This window comes from Anomaloglossus baeobatrachus, chromosome 6 (assembly GCF_048569485.1).
Source record: "Anomaloglossus baeobatrachus isolate aAnoBae1 chromosome 6, aAnoBae1.hap1, whole genome shotgun sequence".
NCBI classification, from domain to species: Eukaryota; Metazoa; Chordata; class Amphibia; order Anura; family Aromobatidae; genus Anomaloglossus; species Anomaloglossus baeobatrachus.
Genome location: NC_134358.1, coordinates 346,874,453 through 346,895,500, shown reverse-complemented (window position 1 = coordinate 346,895,500; position 21,048 = coordinate 346,874,453). Strand labels below are relative to the sequence as shown.

The following is a 21,048-nucleotide window of genomic DNA, read 5'->3' as shown; positions in this document are numbered from 1 at the left end:
AACCTAACTAAAGACCTGTGCTCAATGACCACGTAGGAGGCAGTTGTGACTATGTAGAATCAGTATGGGTAAATATACATGGGGAGGGGAATAATGGAAAGCTGCTAATTTGAGCTTGCTATAAGATTGCTAACATACCTGAACAGGTAGAGGTTGAGATGCTGCAACAAATTGAAAAGGCAAGAAATAATAATAATCAGGTCCTTATTATGGAAGATTTCAACTATCCAGACATTCAGTGGGACATAGAATCTTCAGGTTGTGCTAAAAGTTTTAAGTTCTTATCTATAATTCAAGACAATTTCCTCTCTCAGATGGTAGATGAACCAACAAGGGGAGATAATTTGTTAGATCTGGTCCTGTCAAATAGACTAGATACAATTTCAGATGTACAGGTCAGGGAGCACTTAAGCACCAGCGATCATAATATGGTAATTTAAAGTAATATTCAATAGAACATTTAAAAGGGGAAATGCTAAAACCTGTAAATTTAGGAAAGCTAATTTCAACAAATTAAGGGCAAAGCTTAATTGTGTAGATTGGGACACTGTCATGGCAACTGGGGATACCGAACATAAATGGGGTAAGTTTAAGAATATACATCTAGAGTACCATAAAAAAAATATACCCTCTGGTAAGAAAATGTCCAGGAATAAAAAGAAACCACTAAGGATAAATGAGACAATACAAACTATAATTAAACAATAACAAAAGGGCGTTCCAAATCTTAAAGGCTGAGAATACAAAAATAGCATTTCAAAAGTATAGAGATCTCACTAGGAAACGTATAAAAGAAATCAAGCTAGAAAAATTAGCTACTGAAACAAAAATCACCAAGGACATAAAAAAACCTACAAAATTTTATAAATACGTACATTAATGCCAAAAGGATAACAAAGGATGGTATCGGCCCTTTAAACTTTAAGTTAATTTTAGAGGACACACAAAAGGCTAAGATATTAAACAGGCACTTCTCATCCATGTTCACAAAGGAACTGACTGTTCCATGGATCATTCCAAAAGTTAAAAATCAAAGTGTACCACCTGATATAATTTAACACAAGAAGTACGCCTACGTCTTAGTAAATTAAACGTTGACAAATTCCCCGGGCCAGATGGCATTCATTCACGGATACTGAGGAAATTGAGTTCAGTAATTGACAGACCACTGTATCTCATCTTCTTAAGGGTGCTTTACATGCTGCGACATCGCTAGCGATTGCTAGCGATGTCGCGAGCGATAGCACTCGCCCCCGTCGTGCATGCAATATGTGGTGATCACAGCCGTAGCGAACAATATCGCTATGGCAGCGTCACACGCACATACCTGTTCAGCAACGTCGCTGTTGCTACCGAACAATCCCTCCTTCAAGGAGGAGGTGCGTTCAGCGTCACAGCGGCGTCACAAAACAGCCGCCCAATAGAAGAGGAGGGGAAGAGATGAGCGGCGGGAACATGCCGCCCACCTCCTTCCTTCCTCCTTTCCAGTGGACGCAGGTAAGATGTTCGTCGTTCCTATGGTGTCACACACAGCGATGTGTGGTGCCGCAGGAACAACGAACAACCAGCAGCATGCACCATCAACGATATTATGGAAAGGAGCGACGTGTAAACGATCAATGCTTTTTAACGTTTTTGCTATTGTTGATCGTCGCTCCTATTAGTCACACACAACGATATCGCTATCGGTGCCGGATGTGCATGACGAACACCGTGACCCCGACGATATATCGTTAGCGATATCGTGTGTAAAGTACCCTTTAGACTCTCTTGTAACAGGGATGGTGCCTCAAAATTGCTGATGTGGTACTGATGTTTAACCCCTTCACGACCACGGGCAGTAAAGTTCCGTCCTATTTTTACGAGACTTAACAACCAGGGACATAACTTTAGTGCCTAAAGTTCATTTGATTGCCATGGCCGTAGCAACAGTTTTCAAATGATGTCCCTTGCTGTTTATTACAGCAGGGGACCTTTGCTTGACCCTGGGGGGGTGGCATTGCCACCCCCCCATCGACGATCGTTGTGATTGGCTGTTCAAATCTGAACTGTCATCCACATCGATCGCACTGGTTTCGGCTAAAACAATGCCAGAATCTGTGATCTTGTGAGATCCTGCTATGAGGTGCTGCAGCAGCTGCAGATCATAGCACAAGATCAAACATGGCGCCCCCCAGCCCCTGCAGCACCAATCGGAGTGATTGGAGCGATTACGCACAATCAGCGTGCAGTGGGGCGGTCTGATCTGGAGGTGACCGCCCTCCCCAGGCTTGTGTTGGCCTGGGGAGCCCTCTCCCAACATGTCTGCGGCGTGAACCAGCTGGTACTTGTAGTAACACACTGCCGCCACCACTGCTGCTATCCGGTTGCCGCTCCTGCTCCCCCTGTGAGTATTGCGCACTCCCCCTGAAGGCCCCTGCGTGCTCCCGTGATGGCCCCTGCGCACTCCCGTGATGGCCCCTGCCAGTGCTGATGTGCCTCCCCACCGATGTGCCCCCCCAGCAATCTGCCCCACCCCTTCAATCTCTATTTTGCTCCCATTATTCTGCCTCTGCTTCTCTGGTCTCCCCCTCCCCATGTGCTGTCCCTATCCGACGCTCCCTACCTGTCTTCACCGGGTCACATAGGTACAGATGGTTGACCTCGGGGAGATCAACATCCAACACCGCGGAGACACCATCACGTGTTTCTCAACGTAGTGACACTAGAACAAGGACCCTTGGGAGAATATGCAAAACAAGAATGCCGCGGAGACACCATCACATGTTTCTCAGTGGAGTAGGAAACTGGCTAGTGGGAGCAGTTTTACAGTTTTGTTTTGCAGTCATCTACTAGGCATTGCTCCCACTAGCCAGTTTCCTACTCCACACTGATGAAGGGCAAATACCCGAAACAGCTGTCTGTGGATGGATACCATGTTTTGGTATAGGCGGTTTCCTTGACTGGAGACTGCCCTTCCCGTGGTTGTTCCTTTCCGGTGAAAGACCTGGCTAGTTTCTTGCCAGCATTGAGAAACATGTGATGGTGTCTCCGTGGCATTCTTGTTTTGCCTTCACTGGGTCGTCCGAGCTCATCATTGGTCCGATCCCATCTGCCTCCATCGCTGGGTCCTCCCTGGGTCTTCAGACATAAGCTGCTTCACTTCCTGCCTGCTGATCCTGTAATAAGCTGTCCACTTTCTGCCTTCTATTCCTCCTGCAGTTCCTCTGGTTAGTGATCCTCCTGCTAATCGTCTGGGTACAGTGAGTTTAACTTTTTTTGTGTATCCCCTGTCCCTTTTTACACCTCATCAGTCCTTCTTTTGTCCGTATCCTGAGTCATTTTTTTGCACCTCATCTGTGTGTGCGTCCTACAGTGGCCGAGCGCTGATCAGGAATGCACATAACGGATCGGCATCCGTGCTCAATTTTTGGCGTGACTTTTTTCCAAACCCACGGTCGCTTTTTGTATCTCACCAGTCCGTGCATCTTGCAGCGGCCGATCAGTGATGCATGGCGTCTGTGCGTTTGAAAATTCAAATGGCGCTCCTTCTCTTCCAAGCCCTGCCGTGCGCCCATACAATTGATTCCCATTACATATGAGGTATCTGCGCACTCAGGAGAAATTGCACAATACATTTTTCCTGATGCCCTTGTAAAAAAAAAAAAAAAAAGCTACCTGGTTGAAGCAAAAATTTTGTGGTATAAAAAAAATAATTTTCACGGCACAACATTATCAACTTCTGTGGAGCCCCTGGGGGTAAAAGGGGCTCACCAAACATCTAGATAAATTCCTTGAGGGGTCGTTTCCAAAATGGGGTTACTTGTGGGGAAGCTCCATTGTTTAGGCACCTCAAGGGGTCTCCAAACCCGACAAGGCGTCTGCTAATGAGTCCAGCTAATTTTGCGTTCAAAAATTCGAATGGCGCTCCTTACCTTCCGAGCTCTGCCGAGTGCCCAAACAATTGATTTTTACCACATATGAGGTATTAGCGTACTCAGGAGAAATTGCATAATAAAATGTATGGTGCACTTTCTCTTTTCTCCATTGTGAAAATGTACAGTTTTATGGCTAAATTAACATTTTTTTGAAAAAAGTTAAATTTTCATTTTTTCCTTCCACATGGCTTTGGTTCCTGTGAAGCATCTAAAGGGTTAATAAACTTCTTAAATTTTTGAGCAGTGTGAGTGGTGCAGTTTTTAGAATGGTGTCACTTTTGGGTATTTTCTGTCCCTTAGGCCTCTAAAAAAAAATCACTTCAAATGTGATATGGTCCCTAAAAAAATGGTTTTGTAAATTTTGGTGGAAAAATTAGAAATTGCTGATGAACTTTGACCCCCTATAACTTCCTAACGAAAAAAACATAATGTTTCGAAAATTGCGCTGGTGTAAAGTAGACAAGTGGAAAATGTTATTTAGCAACTATTTTGTGTGACATATCTCTCAGATTTATAGGTATGAAATTTCAAAGTTTAAAAATTGCAACATTTTCGCCAAATTTCCAAAATTTTCAAAAATAAATGAAAAAAATTTTGGCCTAAATTTACCACTATCATGAAGTACAACATGTCAAGAAAAAACAATGTCAGAATTGCCGAGATCCGTTGAAGCGTTCCAGAGTTATAACCGGTCAAAGTGACAATGGTCAGAATTGCAAAAAATGGCCCGGTCATTAGGGTGTTTTAGTGGTCGGGGGTGAAAAGGTTAAGAAAGGTAAGATGGGTACAGGAAACTACCAGCAAGTATGTCTGACATCAGTAGTGTGCAAAGTTTTTGAGATGGCATTTTAAGGGATGACATGCAAAAATATATTGCAGAAAATAATATGATAACTGACAGACAGCATGGATTCATGAAAGATAATTCGTGTCTAACCAACATGTTGGAGTTCCATGAGGATAGAAGTGCAAATCTGGTAATTAAGCTGATGTGATTTATTTGGACTTTGCAAAGGCATTTGATACTGTACCACAAAATAGCCTTATAATAAAGCTTCAGAAGCAAGGACTAGGGGAAACTATGTGTAAATGGCTAAGGGATTGGCTAAAACATAGGAAACAAAGAATAGTCATAAATGGTACATTCTTTAAATGAGCTATAGTTAGCAGTGGGATTCCGTAGGGATCTGTGCTAGGACCTATTCTTTTTAATCTCTTTAATAATGATCTTGTGAATGGGATTGATAGTATAGTGTCAGTCTTTCCTGACGACACCAAACTATGTAGGATATTAAAAATGGACCTTCATAGTACGATATTACAAAACGACCAGGATAAGATGTCAGAATGGGCAGACACTTGGAAAATGAGATTTAATTTTGATAAATGTTGAGTAATGCACCTAGGACGGAGAAATCCTATAGCTGTATATACCGTACATTAAATGGAAGTAAACTCGGCACTATAAACAGGAGAAGGACTTGGGTATTCTGGTTACAACTAAACTAATCAGCAGCACTCAATGTCAAGAAGCAGCTGCAAAAGCAAACAAGATTTTAGGGTGTATAAAAAAAAAAGAGGGATTAGATCCCGTGATCCCAATGTATTGTTACCCCTCTATAAGTGACTTGTAAGATCACATCTAAAGAATGGGATTCAATTTTGGGCTCCACATTTTCAAAAGGACATTAAGAAGTTAGAGTCAGTTCAAAGGCGGGCAACTAGATTATTGCTAAGAATGGAAGGCCTCCCATATGATGAGAGGTTGAAAAAGTTGGATTTGTTTAGCTTAGAAAAAAGACGTCTCGGAGATCTCATTAAGGCTAGTTTCACACTTGCGTTGGACGGGATCCGTAGTATTGCGTTGTGTGACGCATGCAACGTATGCGTTGCATATAGTAGCACAACGGATGCTACAGATCGTACAAAATAACGCAATCCGTTATAGGTTTTTTTCCTTGACTTTACACATCTGGGCATGCGCAGTTGTGTAAAGACTGATGCGTTAACGGAAGCCGTCAAATGACTCATTCTAACGGAATCCGCCACCATAGGCGTCCATTATAAAAACAATGGACGTCAAATGGATTCCTGCAGGTTGCGTTTTTTTGACACTCCGCCAAGCGCAGAAAAACGCTACATGCAGCGTTCCATCCGCCCGACGCAGCGTCAAAATAACGACGCTGCGTCGTTCAGCGGATGCAACGCAGACACTTGCATTACAGTGCGTCATCCATATAAGTCTATGGAGAATAGCGCAGTGCGTTAACGGACTGCGCTATTCTCCATAGTGACGGAATGCGCTGAACGTTAGTGTGAAACTAGCCTTATATGTATATTTACATGTGTGGTCAATATAAAGGACTGGCTCATGACTTATTCCTTCCAAAGACAATACTAAAGACCAGGGGACATACACTGCAAGTGGAAGAAAAGCGATTCCGTCAGCTAAATAGGAAAGGGTTTTTTACAGTTAGAGCAGTCAGTATGTGGAAAGCTCTACCACAAGAGGTAGTAATGGCAGATACTACAACAGCTTTTAAAAAATGGCTGGATGATATCCTGAGTACACACATCATCGTTGATTATAAATGACAAAATGTATAATTTGTGGAGGAAAGTTGAACTAGATGGACCTAGGTCTTTTTTCAACCTATGTAACTATATGTAATTAACTTTACATTTTTTCAGTTATTGAAAAAATATTTTTTTGATGGCACCTTCACTTTAATAAACTCCTTTATAAAGCACCAAATATAATAATGTACAGGTTAAATAATACCTTGAGATACAGTGCACTGTCTAAGAGGTCCCAGGGGGCGTGTCCCTCTACCCCGACGCACTTCACACCAACTTCTTCCTGGGGCATATCGGGGTGGGGGACAGTTGCCCTAATATGACTCTCGGCCAATGTAACTGTGACATGTTTCAGAAATGGAGTAAGTGGTGTAGACAGTGCATTGCACATCGGCAATCTTCCACCCATGGACTTTGTCAGCAAGTGTTGGAAAACAAGCATGGTTCCCCACCCCAACACGCCCCAGGAAAAAGCCGAAGAGACACGTCACCTGGGACAGTGAACAATATCCCAAGACATTGATATTTAACCACTACATATTTACTTGGTACTGCCTAGAGGAGTTTATGGAACCACTGGGTGTTCTGTGTATTGAACTCACGATGAAGGTACTTGTCCTGCACTACATACCGTATTTTTCGGACTATAAGACGCACCGGAGCATAAGATGCACCCTGGTTTTGGAGAAGGAAAATAGGAAAATAAAATTTTAAGCAACAAATGTGGTCATGACACACTGTTATGGGGCGAGGACCTGCTGCTGACACTGTTATGGGGGTAATGTCCCCAAATTCTCTACTAAGGTACCCCATCCTGATAATGATCCTCCTCCTGCCTTGTATATGATCCCCATGCTTATATATATTGTGAGACTGTGACCGGGATTATCTATGACGGCCGGTACGTCTCGCCCCGGTTGTGCTCACTCCATGATAGAAAGTAACTCCACTCCGGGGTTAATGCTGTTTCCCTACAGGGTTAAAAGGAAACAGTAAGATGGGCGTGGTGGCCTAGTGTGAGGGAGTGAATACAACTCCCTGAGTTTTCTGCCGGAGAGGCACATGTGTACTGTTGTGGACTTTTGTTTGAATATTAAACCGGGTGCTGCGAACCTTGATGCCTGGATCCCGTGTCTTCTGCTGCGCAGCCGACCACGCTACCTCACAATATATTATATATATATTATATATATGTCCCTCATCCTAGTATAGCCCCCATCTTGCAATATACTGCCATTCTGGTATGTGCTCCCATCCTGCTATATACCCCATCCTGGTGTATGGTCGCATTCTGCTATTTACCCCATCCTGGCATATGGCCGCATCCTGGCATATGGCCGCATCCTGCTATATACCCCATCCTGCTATATGCCCTCATCCTGTTCATAATATACCCCATTCTGCTATATTCCCCATCCTGCTATATACCCCAATCCTGCTACATACCCCCATCCTGCTACATACCCCCATCCTGCTACATACCCCCATCCTGCTACATACCCCCATCCTGCTACATACCCCCATCCTGCTACATACCCTTATCCTGCTAAATACCCACATCCTGATATATGGCTTGCATCTTGTGGCACACAAAAAATAAACGTTCATACTCCCCTTTCCTCACTCCAGCAGCATCGCTCGTCTTCCTCTCTGTGTCAGCAGCAGCGCCCCTGACCTGTTTGAAGCCGGCCACGATCCCTGCAGCATTGCGATGTCCTCCTGTCTGTGCCGGCCGCGGCGTGTGGACACGTGAGCACAGTGATGACGTCATCGCTGAGCGCACCACTAGCCTCCACACACAGCCGCGGCCGGCAGACAGGAGTACATAGCGATGCTGCAGGGATTGCAGCCAGTGAGTATACTGATTCACTGCACCCTGCGCTAATGATGATACCTGGGGAGCAGTGAATACAGCCGCACATGATCACTCCAGGCTGTAGTTGCCAGGGGTGATCATGCGGGCCGGCTGTTTACTATGAGCGCATCCCTCGCCCGTCATCCCACCCACCTGTCAGCGCCAGGTTCAGCGCTGAGAGATGATGGGTGAGATGATGGGCGTGCATATTAAATGAGTGGGCCCACGTGGTTACGGCAGGTGCTGCTACAGTCTGCTTGTGCCCCCGATGATCCGCGCAACTGCAGCACCCTCATTCCCGCAGCCATGCCCTACATTCAGACTATAAGACGCACCCCCACTTTCTCCCAACATTTGGGGGGAAAAAAGTGCGTCTTATAGTTCTATGTTTTTTGGGTGCTGCAGGTAAACACCTTATTGTCCATTGGTTCTCGAGGATATATACAGACATTGCCAAAAGTCTTGAATTCCTTCTAGAAAATTATTGAAGTTAAACATGTTTCGTTATATTTATGTTTATTTTCTTTGTGTGTATTGGAACACCACAAAAAAAACACTGGAAAAAAAAAGGTAAACTGGACAAAATTTGGACATAATTTCACATAAAACTCCAAAAATGGGCTGAATAAAATTGTTGGCATCTTTCCAAAATTTTGGCTAAACAACTTTGTTTCAAGCATGTGATTACTCACCTGTGACAAATAACAGTTGTAGGCAATATAAAAATCACATCTGAAGGGATGAATAAAAAGGGGAGAAGTTGATTCAATCTTTGCATTGCATGTCTGTGTGTGCCACACTAAGCATGGACAACAGAAAAAATACAAAAAACTGTCTGATTACTTCACAACCAACATTTTTGAAAAATATTAACAATCTCAAGGTTACAAGTCCATCCCCAAAGATCTTGGATGTTTTTTTGTCTTACTATGTGCAACATAATCAAGAAGTTTGCAAACCATGGCATTGTAAGCTAATCTGCTTGGACGTGCACAGCTAAGAAAAATTGATGAAGTAATGTAACACTAGAGAATCCAGTTGGTGGATAAGCCTCCTCAATCAAGCTGCAAAGAAATACAAGCTGTCCCGAGGGTCAGAGTGCATAACTGTCAACGCGAACTATCTGTAAATATTTGACTGAAATGAAACGCTATACAGGAGACCCGGGAGGAACCCTCTGCAGACAAAGACGTAAAAAAGCTTAACTGCAGTTTGCCAAACTTAAGAAAGCCAAAATTCTTCTGGGAAAGAGTCTTGTGGATAGAGGAGACCAATATAGAGAAAGAGTTTTTTTTTGTAAAGTACATGTCACACAGCTTTTGCTAAAAACTTACTGAGTGTCATGGCAGTATCTGGCACTGTTCACACCCCAGACTGACAACCCACACTATGGTATCTCTGGAGCTTCTGAGTTCCACAGGTAGGATTTACATGTTATGAGAAACCTATCACAGTTTCTAACCACCTCATTAACATGGTGCAAACTGAACTGGATTCCTGTTCCGACCATAGCTTTAAGCGATGCCCAGAAATGGATGGAAACAAAGGGACTATAGAGCTCTAAAGGTGGCTAGCTAGGAGTATGGATCTAAATCCCATTGTACACCTGTGGAAATATCTTTACCCCTTTACCCCAGAGTAAAGTTTTCACCTTAATGACCGGGCCATTTTCTGCAATTCTGACCAGTGTCATTTTGACAGGTTAGGCTGCTTTCACACTACGTTTTCTTAACATGCGTCATGAACGTTTTTTTGCTGTAAAAGTGGATCCTGCTTTTACAACGAAAAACGCATGCAAACGCATGTGTTATTTTGCAGGATCCTGTCACTTGAAGTTTATGGGCGGGCACTGAAGTCATGTGATTGGGAGTGAGGGGAACTGAACGTGATAGACTGGGAGCCGGCATCTGACAGCTGCGGACGCTGGTAACAAAGTTAAACATCGGGTAACTAAGCAAAGTGCTTTGCTTGGATACCCGATATTTACCTTGGTTACAAGCGTCTGCAGCTGCTAGGAGCCGGGCTGCCTGCTCCCTGCACACGTAACCAAGGTAAACATTGGGTAACTAAGCGAAGCGCTTTGCTTGGTTACCCGATATTTACCTTGGTTACGAGCGTCCGCCACTCTCAGGTGGGGAGAGAGAGAGGTGGGAGAGGGGGGAGGGAGGGAGAGAGAGAGACTGATCACCAAGGCTGGTTTCTGGGCATGCTCAGTAGAGCAAGCAGGATCCTGTCTATCAGCATGCCAGCGTTCACATAAGTTTGCGTGCTGTTTAGTCAGGATCCAGTGAAAAACAGTATTTGGACGCAGCTCAAAAACGCTACAAGTAGCGTTTTTGAAAAAAGTTAAAAAACTGCAAGTCGATGGATCCTCACTATAACGCATGCAAACACGTGAACGCATGTTGACGCGAGTCCATTGCAAATGCACTGAAATGAAAACGCATTTGCACTGGATCCGTTTTTGTGTAAAAAAAAACGTTCATGACGCATGTTAAAAAAACGTAGTGTGAAAGCAGACTTATACCTCTGGAATGCTTCAACGGATCCTGCTGATTCTGACATCGTTTTTTCGTGACACATTGTACTTCGTTAAAGTGCTAAAATTAGAACGATATTTTGTGTTTTTATTTGTAAAAATATCGGAAATTTGGAGAAAAGTTTGAAAATGTCAGTTTTCAAATTTTGAAATGTTATGCCCATAAATCTGAAAGTTATTTCACACAAAATAGTTACTAAATAACATTTCCCACATGTCTACTTTACATAAGCGCAATTTTTGAAACAATCTTTTGGGGTTAGAAAGTTGGTAGGGGTCAAAGTTCATCAGAAATTTCTCAGTTTTCCCAAAAATATTTACAAAACCATTTTTCTTTAGGAACCACATCACATTTGAAGTGACTTTAAAAGGCCTAGGTGACAGAAAAAAAAACAAAAGTAACAGCATTCTAAAAACTTCACCCCATAAACTGCACAAAGCCACATCCAAGAAGTTTTTTAACCGCTTAAGTGCTTCACAGGAACCAAAGCAATGTGGAAGTAAAAAAGGAAAATTTTACTTTATTTTTTAATACAAAAAAAATGTTACTTTAGCCATAAAGCTTTGCATTTTCACAAGGGTATCAGGAAAAAATGCACCATAAAGTTTATTGTCCTGAGTATATTGATACTTATGTGGTGGAAATCAATTGTTTGGGATCACGGAAGGGCTCTGATGGAAAGGAGCACCATTTGAATTTTTGAAAGCAAAATTAGCTGGAATAATTAGCAGACGCCATGTCGTACTTAGACACCTCCTGAGGTGTCTAAATAGTGTAACTCCCCCACAAGTGACCCCAATTTAGAAACTAGACCCCTCAAGGAATTTATCTAGCTGTCTGGTGAGCACCGTGAACCCCCAGGAGCTTAATAGAGGTTTACAACAATGAGCCATGAAAACATATATATGTTACAGGCATTGTACGAAAACCCAGCATTCTATAGAATACCTAGGCAATGTATATAATCCCTGTCGTTTTCAGGCAAGGTATGAAATATCTGCATTGTTCTATACTTTTTTTAGGCATTACATAAAATATCTAGGTATTATAAAGAATGACAAGAACTGTTCAGGAAAAGTCTGATATAATGCCCAGATTGGAAAAGTTAGCCATTACATAAAATGTCTTGGTATTATAAAGAATGACAAGAATTGCTCAGGCAAAGTCTGATATAATGCCCAGATTGGAAAAGTCTTTAGCAACAAACAGTCAAAAAACTAATGAAAGAAGTAAAAAAAAACCAGTAAAAAACTAATGAAAAAAGAAATCCTAAGTGAACAACAGGATATCTTTACTGGGAAAAATACAAAGAAACAGAAGTGTCATTCCTGACTATTAAGGGGGCTTTACACGCTACGATATCGTTAATGTATTATCGTCGGGGTCACGTTGTTAGTGACGCACATCCGGCGTCATTAACGATATCGCAGCGTGTGACACTTACCAGCGACTTTAAGCGACCTCAAAAATGGTGAAAATCGTTCACCATGGAGAGGTCGTCCCAAAGTCAAAAATCGGTAAGGGTTGATTATCGATGTTGTTCGTCGCTCCTGCGGCAGCACACATCGCTGTGTGTGACACCAGAGGAGCGAGGAACATCTCCTTACCTGCCGCGGGCCGCAATGCGGAAGGAAGGAGGTGGGCGGGATGCTACGTCCCGCTCATCTCCGCCCCTCCGCTTTGATTGGCCGGCCGCTTAGTGACGTCGAACGTCCCTCCCCCTTGAGGGAGGGATTGTTCGGCAGTCACAGCGACGACACCGACCAGGTAAGTGCGTGTGACGCTGCCGTAACGATAATGTTCGCTGTGGCAGTGATCACACGATAGCGCACGCACGACGGGGGCAGGTGCTTACACACTCGATATCGCTAGCAATATCGTAGCGTGTAAAGCCCGCTTTAGTTTTTAGTAACAAACAGTCAAAAAACTAATAAAAGAAGAAATGCAAAATGAACAACAGGATATATCTTTGCTGGGAAACTATAAAGGAGTCATTAGTGTCACTCCTGACTATTTGTTGCATCACGGAAGGCTAGAATGGCATTTTGAATTGACTTCATTTTTTTTTTATGCAAAGGCATTTGCTAACGGCAACTGAGCCAGTTTCACAGATCTGCTGCTGCATGCTCTGTCCACCTACTTTTGGATGCCAAGGGCAACTGAGCCAGTTTCAAAGATCTGCTCCTGCCTGCTCTGTCCACCTACTTTTGGACAGACCACCCCTGTAGTATTCTACATTCCGCCTGTTTGTCATTTAGGTATTCTATAGAATGACTAAGAAATGTATGAACATCTGATGTATTGTACTTTGACGACCCATTTCCGGCACTGTATACATTGCCTAGGTATTCTATAGAATGCCTGTTTTTACACATTGCCGGTAACATATATACTAATTAATGGGTGTATAGCCAATTGCTGGTCACCTTTACATGGAATGGTAGCTTTATTGCAGCACAAGTTCCACCTGCCGGATATTTGGCAACCATTAGTAGTGACTATATATAATGCAACTGATTGTTTCTTTACAACTGTAGATCATTGCCTTATATGGTAAATAAGTCCAGATTCCTAATTTTAATGTACATTTTGTTTGATTTTGGACATCCAACCAAATCTTATTTTTTCATTGTTTGTCCTTTTCCTTTTTGCAATTCTACAAGGGGAAAAAAAATGAGCACATTATGACAGGATGGGAACAAGGATAGGAACATTACTACAAGGGGACAAGAATGGACACATTACTACAGGATGGGGACAAGGATGGGCACATTACTACAGGATGAGGACAATGATGGGCACGTTACTAGAGGATAGGTACATTACTACAAGGGGACAAGGACAGGAAAATTACTACAGGGGGCAAGGATTGCCACATTACTACAAAGGGACAAGGATGGACACATTAATACAGGAGGTGGACAAGGATGGGCACATTACTACAAGGAGACAAGGATGGACACATTACTTCAAGGGAACAAGGATGTGCACATTATTACAGCATGTGGGCAAGGATGCGAATAGTACTACAAGGTGACAAGAATGAGCCCATTACTAAAGGGTGGGAACAAGGATGGACACATTACTACAAAGAAACAAGGATGGGCACATTACTAAAGGATGGGGACAAGGATGGTCACATTACTACAAGGGAACAAGGATGAGCACATTACTACAGGATAGGGACAAGATAAGGAACATTGCTACTAGGGGACAAGGATGGACACATTACTACAAGGGGACAAAAATAGATATTACTACAAAGAACAAGGATAGGAACATTACTGCAGGGGACAAGGATGGGAACATTACTACAGGGGACAAGGATGTGCACATTATTACAAGTTAGGGACAAGGATGTGCACATTATTACAAGTTAGGGACAAGGATGTGCACATTATTACAAGAGAACAAGGATGGACACATTAGTACAGGTTGGGGACAAGGATGGGTACATTACTACAAGGGAACAAGGAGAAGGATGGGTACATTACTACAAGGGAACAAGGATAGGCACATTACTACAAGGGGAAAAGGATGGTCACACTGCTACAGGACGAGGACAAGCATGAGCACATTACTACAAGGAGGCAAGTATGGGCACATTACTACAGGAAGGGCACATTACTACAAAGGGCACAAGGATGAGCACATCACTACAAAGTGACCAGGATGGGCACATTACTCTAAAGAGACAAAGATGGGCACATTACTACAAGATGGGGACAAGGATGGACACATTACTACAGAATGCGCACATGACTACAGGAAGGGCACAATGATGGGCAAATTACTACAAGGGGAAAAGGATGGGTACATTACCACAGGGAACAAGATGGGCTAATTACTATATAGTTCGAATTTTAAAATTATATTACTTAGCAGAAGAAAATAAAATGTAAAACAACTAAATATTTAAAAATAAAGCATGAATTTTTTTTAACATAAAAAAACCCCTTTTTTTATAAATAAATTGAAATAAAAAGAACAAACGAGCAAATATTTTTAAAAAAAGTCATCCAAAAGTGTATAGAAAACAAACCCGGTATCAATAAAAATGTCACTTTGTCCTGGAAAGAACGCAGCCCCTCAAATAAAAAAACTTTTCTTTGTGCGGCCTTTATACTCGGCAGAGTTTGAGATCCCTGCTCTATTTCATATATAGAATTACACACTCTGTAGAACAATAGCCTCTCTACATACTTTTGTTTTGCCCATACTACATTACCCAACAAGTCAGATTTTGCAGAATAATGAGCCTCAACTGTTATAGATATTAAAGCAGCTAACATTTTTATCTGTCAACCGCATCTATTGCATGTAAAAGATGACATAGAAAACGAGAAATAGAAAACTTCAGAGAAGAGGGAAGATAAAAAGAATTTGTTTTGTCTGGGAAATGATCTTCAAAAACAATGTGAACAACAATAATAGCAATGGCAGTTTTTTAGCTGCACATGCAATATTATCGTAAACTTAATAATATATCTAAATGTATTTAAATAGAATAAGTTAAAAAAAAAATCACCATATATTTGGCATGCAGACATCTGAAGCTTCTGGAGTAGTTCTTTGTTTGATCGAGCTGCGGCAATATAAATTGTATCAATAATGAGGGCAGAAAGTTGATGGTTTCTTGCACCAAGGTGAACAAGTTGCATTGGAAGACTTGACAACCAGCAGGATAGGACTTTACTCCGACTTCTATCAAAAAAAAAAAAAATTATATCATAGCAGGACAATGTAATATGGTTTATTAGGTTTGGAAGTATTTATTAACAAGTTTGGAGCTTTATTTATGACTTCCTAACATTTACACACTAACCAATTATATGCCAAGAAGCAATTTCATATTCATATATTCAATGATTACCTCAGAATCTCTCTTATTATTTTCTTTGTTCTTCCGAATAAGAGAAGACCATTTTCCATCTGGAATCTTACTTGCTATGCTATCCTCTATTCTTAAATAAAATCTGTCACCAGGTTTTTCTTACCTCATCTGAGAGCAGCATAATGTAGGAAAAGCAGTACAGGAAATCAATGATCAAAGTGAAAAAAAACAAGTGTATAAAAAAAAATCCATTTTGCCACTAAAGACATAGCTTCAGTGTTCAAACAAAAATAAGCAAAGAATCATACACACAATTGGTATCGTCACATACAGAATGTAATAGATGCAGAACATATAAAGCTATATATAGTAAAACTGTAATCACACCGACCCACAGAATAAATTCGACATATCACTAATCCAGCACAGTGAACCACGCAAAAAGAAAAAGTAACTATTCTTGTGCTACTGTCTTTCTTCATTCTACCTCCCAAAAATCAGTTCTTTCCTGTTTAGAGGCTGTTATTTACATGCTTGTAATGTTGCATGGTTAATGATTTTTTGTTACAGCTCAGTTTTTTGTTTTTTTTTTTCTCCCTAAAATCAGAATAAGGTTCGATTGACTTTTATCCTGCATTCTCTGCTGAACACTTACATCAGGGTTTCTGTTCAAATCCCCAAAACAGCGATTCAAACAAAACCCTTGCAGAAACCACTCACTCTAATGAGGCACATGGAGACCATTTGGACATTTAAGGCATCTTTTTAGCGCAAAATGTGGACAACCACAGCTCTGTGCAAGCCTAAAAAGACAGGCACTAGCGAAATAGATGCCAAACAGAGTCTAAAGTGTTTCCATATGCCTCATTGACCTGAGTGGTTTTGCCTGAATCCCATTTTTGGGGGGTTTACATTGAGGTAAGGGGGACAGGGTTCCACAGCCCTGCTGTGTGGTCAGACAATAGTTTGTGATGACATATAGGGCATCACTAAGTAAAGGAGAAATTGTTCAATAAATTGTGGGGTCCATTTTCACCTTTTAACCCTTGTGTATATGCAGCTAATAACAAATAATTTTTACCACTAAAATGTTATATTTCCACGTCCAAATATTTTAAAAATCTGTGAGGCACCTGTGGTTTAAAATACTCACTACACCCCTACATAAAGTCTGGAGGCCACAATCAATTCAAATGGAATCTGAGTTCTAAACATCAAGACGCGCTCTTTCCTATCTGATCCTCGTTGTGTACTTAAATAGTAGTGTACAACCGTTTAGTAAAAAATTCCACACATATTTCTGTCCATTTTCTCCTGTTACCCTTTGTGCTAATTCAAATTTTAGAGGAAAATCTCTACGATTTTCATTTTCACGTCCCAATCTATTAAAATACTGTGTAATTCGTGTGTTAAAAATACTGACCACATCAATAAATTCATTATACGGTTTAGTTTTACAAATGGAGTCATGTGGATGTTTCTACATTTTTGGCACCTCAGGGGCTTTGAAAATGCAACCTGTTGTCCAATTTTGTATTTCAAAAACTAAATAGCACTGTTTGCTTTCTGCCATCCGAACAAACATTAGTTTTTGACCATGTGGGGTATCACTGTGTTAAGGAAAAATTGCATAACAAATTATGAAGTCCATTTTCCCCTATTATCCATTGTGAAAATTAAAAATATTGGGCTAAAATAATAGTATAGAGGAAAAAAACGTAATCATCATTTTGATATCCACATTTTTGAAATGTTTTGTGAAGCACCAATGGGTTCAAAATGTTCAACATACCCCTACATAAATTACTTCATGGGCCAAAATGGGGTCACTTGTTGGAGGTTTCTGATGTTTTGGTATCTTAGAGGCTCTGTAAATATGTCATGGTGCCCGCAATCTATTTCAACCAAATTTGTTTTTCAAAATTCAAATATTCCTCCTACCGTTCTAAACCCTTCCATTTGTCTCAACAGAACATTTTGACTGCATGTGGGGTATCCCTGCGCTTATAAGAAAGTGGGTAACAAATTATAGGGTCCAGTTTCTGGTGGTACCTCTTGTAAGGCCCTGTGCGCACTAGACGGAATTTCCTGCGGATTACCAGCAGATTTGATGCATGTTTCGCTGCAGAAAATGTTCATAACATCTCTGCAGTGATATACCAACAAATCCTATGGGAAAAAAAATGCTGTGCGCACTATGCGGATTTTAACAGCTGCATGTTTTGCTGCGGGATTCCCGCAACAAAAACAAATGCATGTCACTTCTTTTCCGCAGGTCCCTGCGGTTTCGAGGGCTGGCAGATCAATCACCCGCTGATTCTGGGTCGGCGGAGGATTGATCCCCGGTATCTGGCCAGATGCTGCTACCCATATAAAGTTTATGGGTAACAGAATCTAGCCCAAAGGGGTAGGAGCAAGCGCTTCATACTCACTGATGACCAGGCGGCTGTCACACTGCTCCCGCGACAGCTCTTTCATCTTCCAGAGCCGGCTCATTAATCCACCTCCTATTCACGACTTCCCTGCTCACCGGTGGCTGTAATTGGTTGCAGGCAGACACACCCAACGCTGAGTGACAGCTGTCTCAGTGCAACCAATCACAGCTGCCGGTGAGCGGGTCTATAGCGTACAGTAAAATAAATAAATAATTTAGAAAAAAAAAAATGGCGTGCAGTCTCCCCCAATTTTGATAACCAGCCAGGATAAAGCCTCACAGTTGGGGGCTGGTATTCCCAGGCTGGGGAGCCCCACGTTATGGTGAGCCCCCAGCCTAAAAATATCAGCCAGCAGTCGCCCGGAATTGCCGTATCCATTAGATGCAACAGTCCCGGACTTTTCCTGGCTCTTCCCGTTGCCGTAATGCGGTGGCAATCGGGTTAATGAAGGCGTTAATGGCAGCAGCCCATAGCTGCCACTAAGTCCTAGTTTAGTGATGGCAGGCGTCTATATGACACCCCCTCATCACTAAACTGTAAGTGAAAGTAAATAAGCACAAACACCCCAAAAATCCTTTATTTGAAATAGACAAAAAAAAACCCTCTTTCACCACTTTATTAACCCCTAATAACAGCCCTCCAGGTCCGACGTAATCCACAAGATGTCCCACGACGCTTCCAGATCTGCTACACCTGGTGTGACGACATGGACACTCACTGCCTAGCATGGGTTAACTTTCTTAACATTCAGCCAAACATGAAGACAGTTTGTTTATAGATAGGGGATAATCCCTCATTGTTCTACAAGACTCTTGGGAGTTTAGTATTGAAGTTTTTGTTGACTCGTGTAATTGTAATTGTTTTGGCCACTAAAGGCCAGACACCCAGATAACTCAATTATGCGAACTTTCCATTTTTTTACTAAGTGAATTGCTAGATATGATGTAACATATCTGTCTCACCCTTGTCTCTGGATATTTGAATATAGCTTGAAATTCATCCAATAAGAGAAGCAATCTTGTACAACCAATCCGATTAAGGGCACAGTATATCCAAAGGAAAGGCTATGGCTATAAAAAGGGACTTCTTTAAGTCACCAGTTGTTGAGGGATGTTGCATGATCCAGTCTAAGCTCTTAGGAGCTGTCTAGGGGATCAGAACCAGGATGCCTTGTGGACTCGGTCTAGGGACTTTGGCTCCGACTAGAGGATCACTTGGCTACATGGCATCAATCTAGGGACTTTGATTCCGATTGGAGACCATAACCGCAGTCTAGGGATTTCGACTCCGGCTGCCAGGATTATATCATACCAGAGACTACTTAAGGAGGAAATCCAGCTTGGGACAGTCATCTGACTACAGACTTTGCGGACCTCAGCCAGCTTCCTAAATCTGGCGTTATTCCATTCTTGGTGGGTGCCCGCCGAAAGCGGGGTGCTGCTGGATTGGAGTAAGTAGCCCTTGAAGCTCTGAGGCATGGACATTCTAAATCCCTGGTGAGCCAGCGGAAGGGTGAGACTCTGTTGCCTGTTACATTTGTGTGTTTTGCTGGTTATGTGCTGTGTGCCGTTAATTGTTTGCGGATCCAATAAAGTCTTAATATTGTGATTCCCTCACCCTGTGTTGTCTGAGTAGTGTTCCGCCCACGGTTAAGGAGGTCGGCGTTCAGTTGGGATGAGCCCTGGGCCACGCTGTCTTTCTAAAGGCGGCCGGGCCAGTGGACGAGAGCACCCACTGATCCTCGTCTCTCCACACCTGGCACTCACAGTGAGCGCCATAGAGCATGACTGCTCACTGTGAGGGTCAGGCCACAAGTGAAATGAGCCGCCGGGACCAGCGGTGACGTCACTGATGTGCTTTGCAGTGACATGTGGAGGACTCCAGGTGGAGGACTCCAGCGGTCACTGCACATAAGCTGACTGAAGTCACCGCTGATCTTTTATACTCACCTTCTTCTGCGAGGCTGCCTCCGGACACTGCTCTCCTGCTTCCAGGCCGGCTCATGCATATGCAGTTATGCAGTGCACAGCTGACCCGCAAACATCAGCGCCGAAGGCAGCCGCGCGGGACAAAAGCACGGCCTGGAGACTTCAGCACCACGGACAGCAGGAGAAGGGAGAGCTGTGAAATCCTGCAGGGAATAACCTGCGGCAATTCCGCACCAAATCCGAAACAATACGCAACATACCGCATGCGGATTTCGGTGCAGATTTTTTGCGATTTTTTTCCTGCGGGTGAGGAAATCTTTAAGAGCCTGCGGAATTGTCTTAAGAAAATTCCATTTTCTAGTGCGCACAGGGCCTAAAAGTTAGAAGTTCAGTGCTAAAGAAATATTTTTGTGTAAAAAAAAATTAAGATTTTCTATATGACAACCTAATGTTATGAAATTCTGTGAAGTACCTGTAGGTTCAAAATGCCAATTATGCTGTTGGATAAAATGCTTGATGCATCTAGTTTCCAAAATGGTGTCATTTGTGGTTGGTTTCTGTACCTTACGGGGCCTGAAAATCTGACATGGTGCCCACAATCTATTTTAGCCATATGTGTGTTCCAAAATTTAAATGGTGCTCCTTCCCTTCAGAGTCCAGCAGTTTGTTTAAATAGAGGTTTCTGAGCACATGTGGGGTATCACTGCACTCAGAAAAAAAAACTGGGAAACACATTTTGCCATTGTGCTATTTGTTGTAAAAGTGAATAAATTAGAGTTAAAGCAAGAAAGTAAGGTTAAATGTACAAAAAAAAAAAAAAAATTCCTCTTTGCTGGGCTGGGAAGGAGGATGGCAACTGCAAAGGATAGAGGGACTGCTGGACCAGAGATGCCCATTGGAACCAACCACCCTGTTGGGGAATATAATAAAGGTCTTTTTTACGTTGTACAGATCGGCCTGGG

At 42.4% G+C, this 21,048-nt stretch overlaps 1 protein-coding gene across 4 annotated transcripts in view; it reads right to left on the bottom strand.

Annotated features, from left to right (window-relative positions):
* The window catches only part of TEX10 (testis expressed 10), a 1,039,320-nt gene that overhangs the window by 483,371 nt on the left and 534,901 nt on the right, over positions 1-21,048 (bottom strand). For all 4 annotated transcript variants that reach the window (XM_075314987.1, XM_075314985.1, XM_075314986.1 and 1 more), the window contains one exon: positions 15,418-15,593. In XM_075314987.1, coding sequence (XP_075171102.1) covers positions 15,418-15,593 — 176 coding nt within the window. The remainder of the gene's footprint in view (positions 1-15,417; positions 15,594-21,048) is intronic.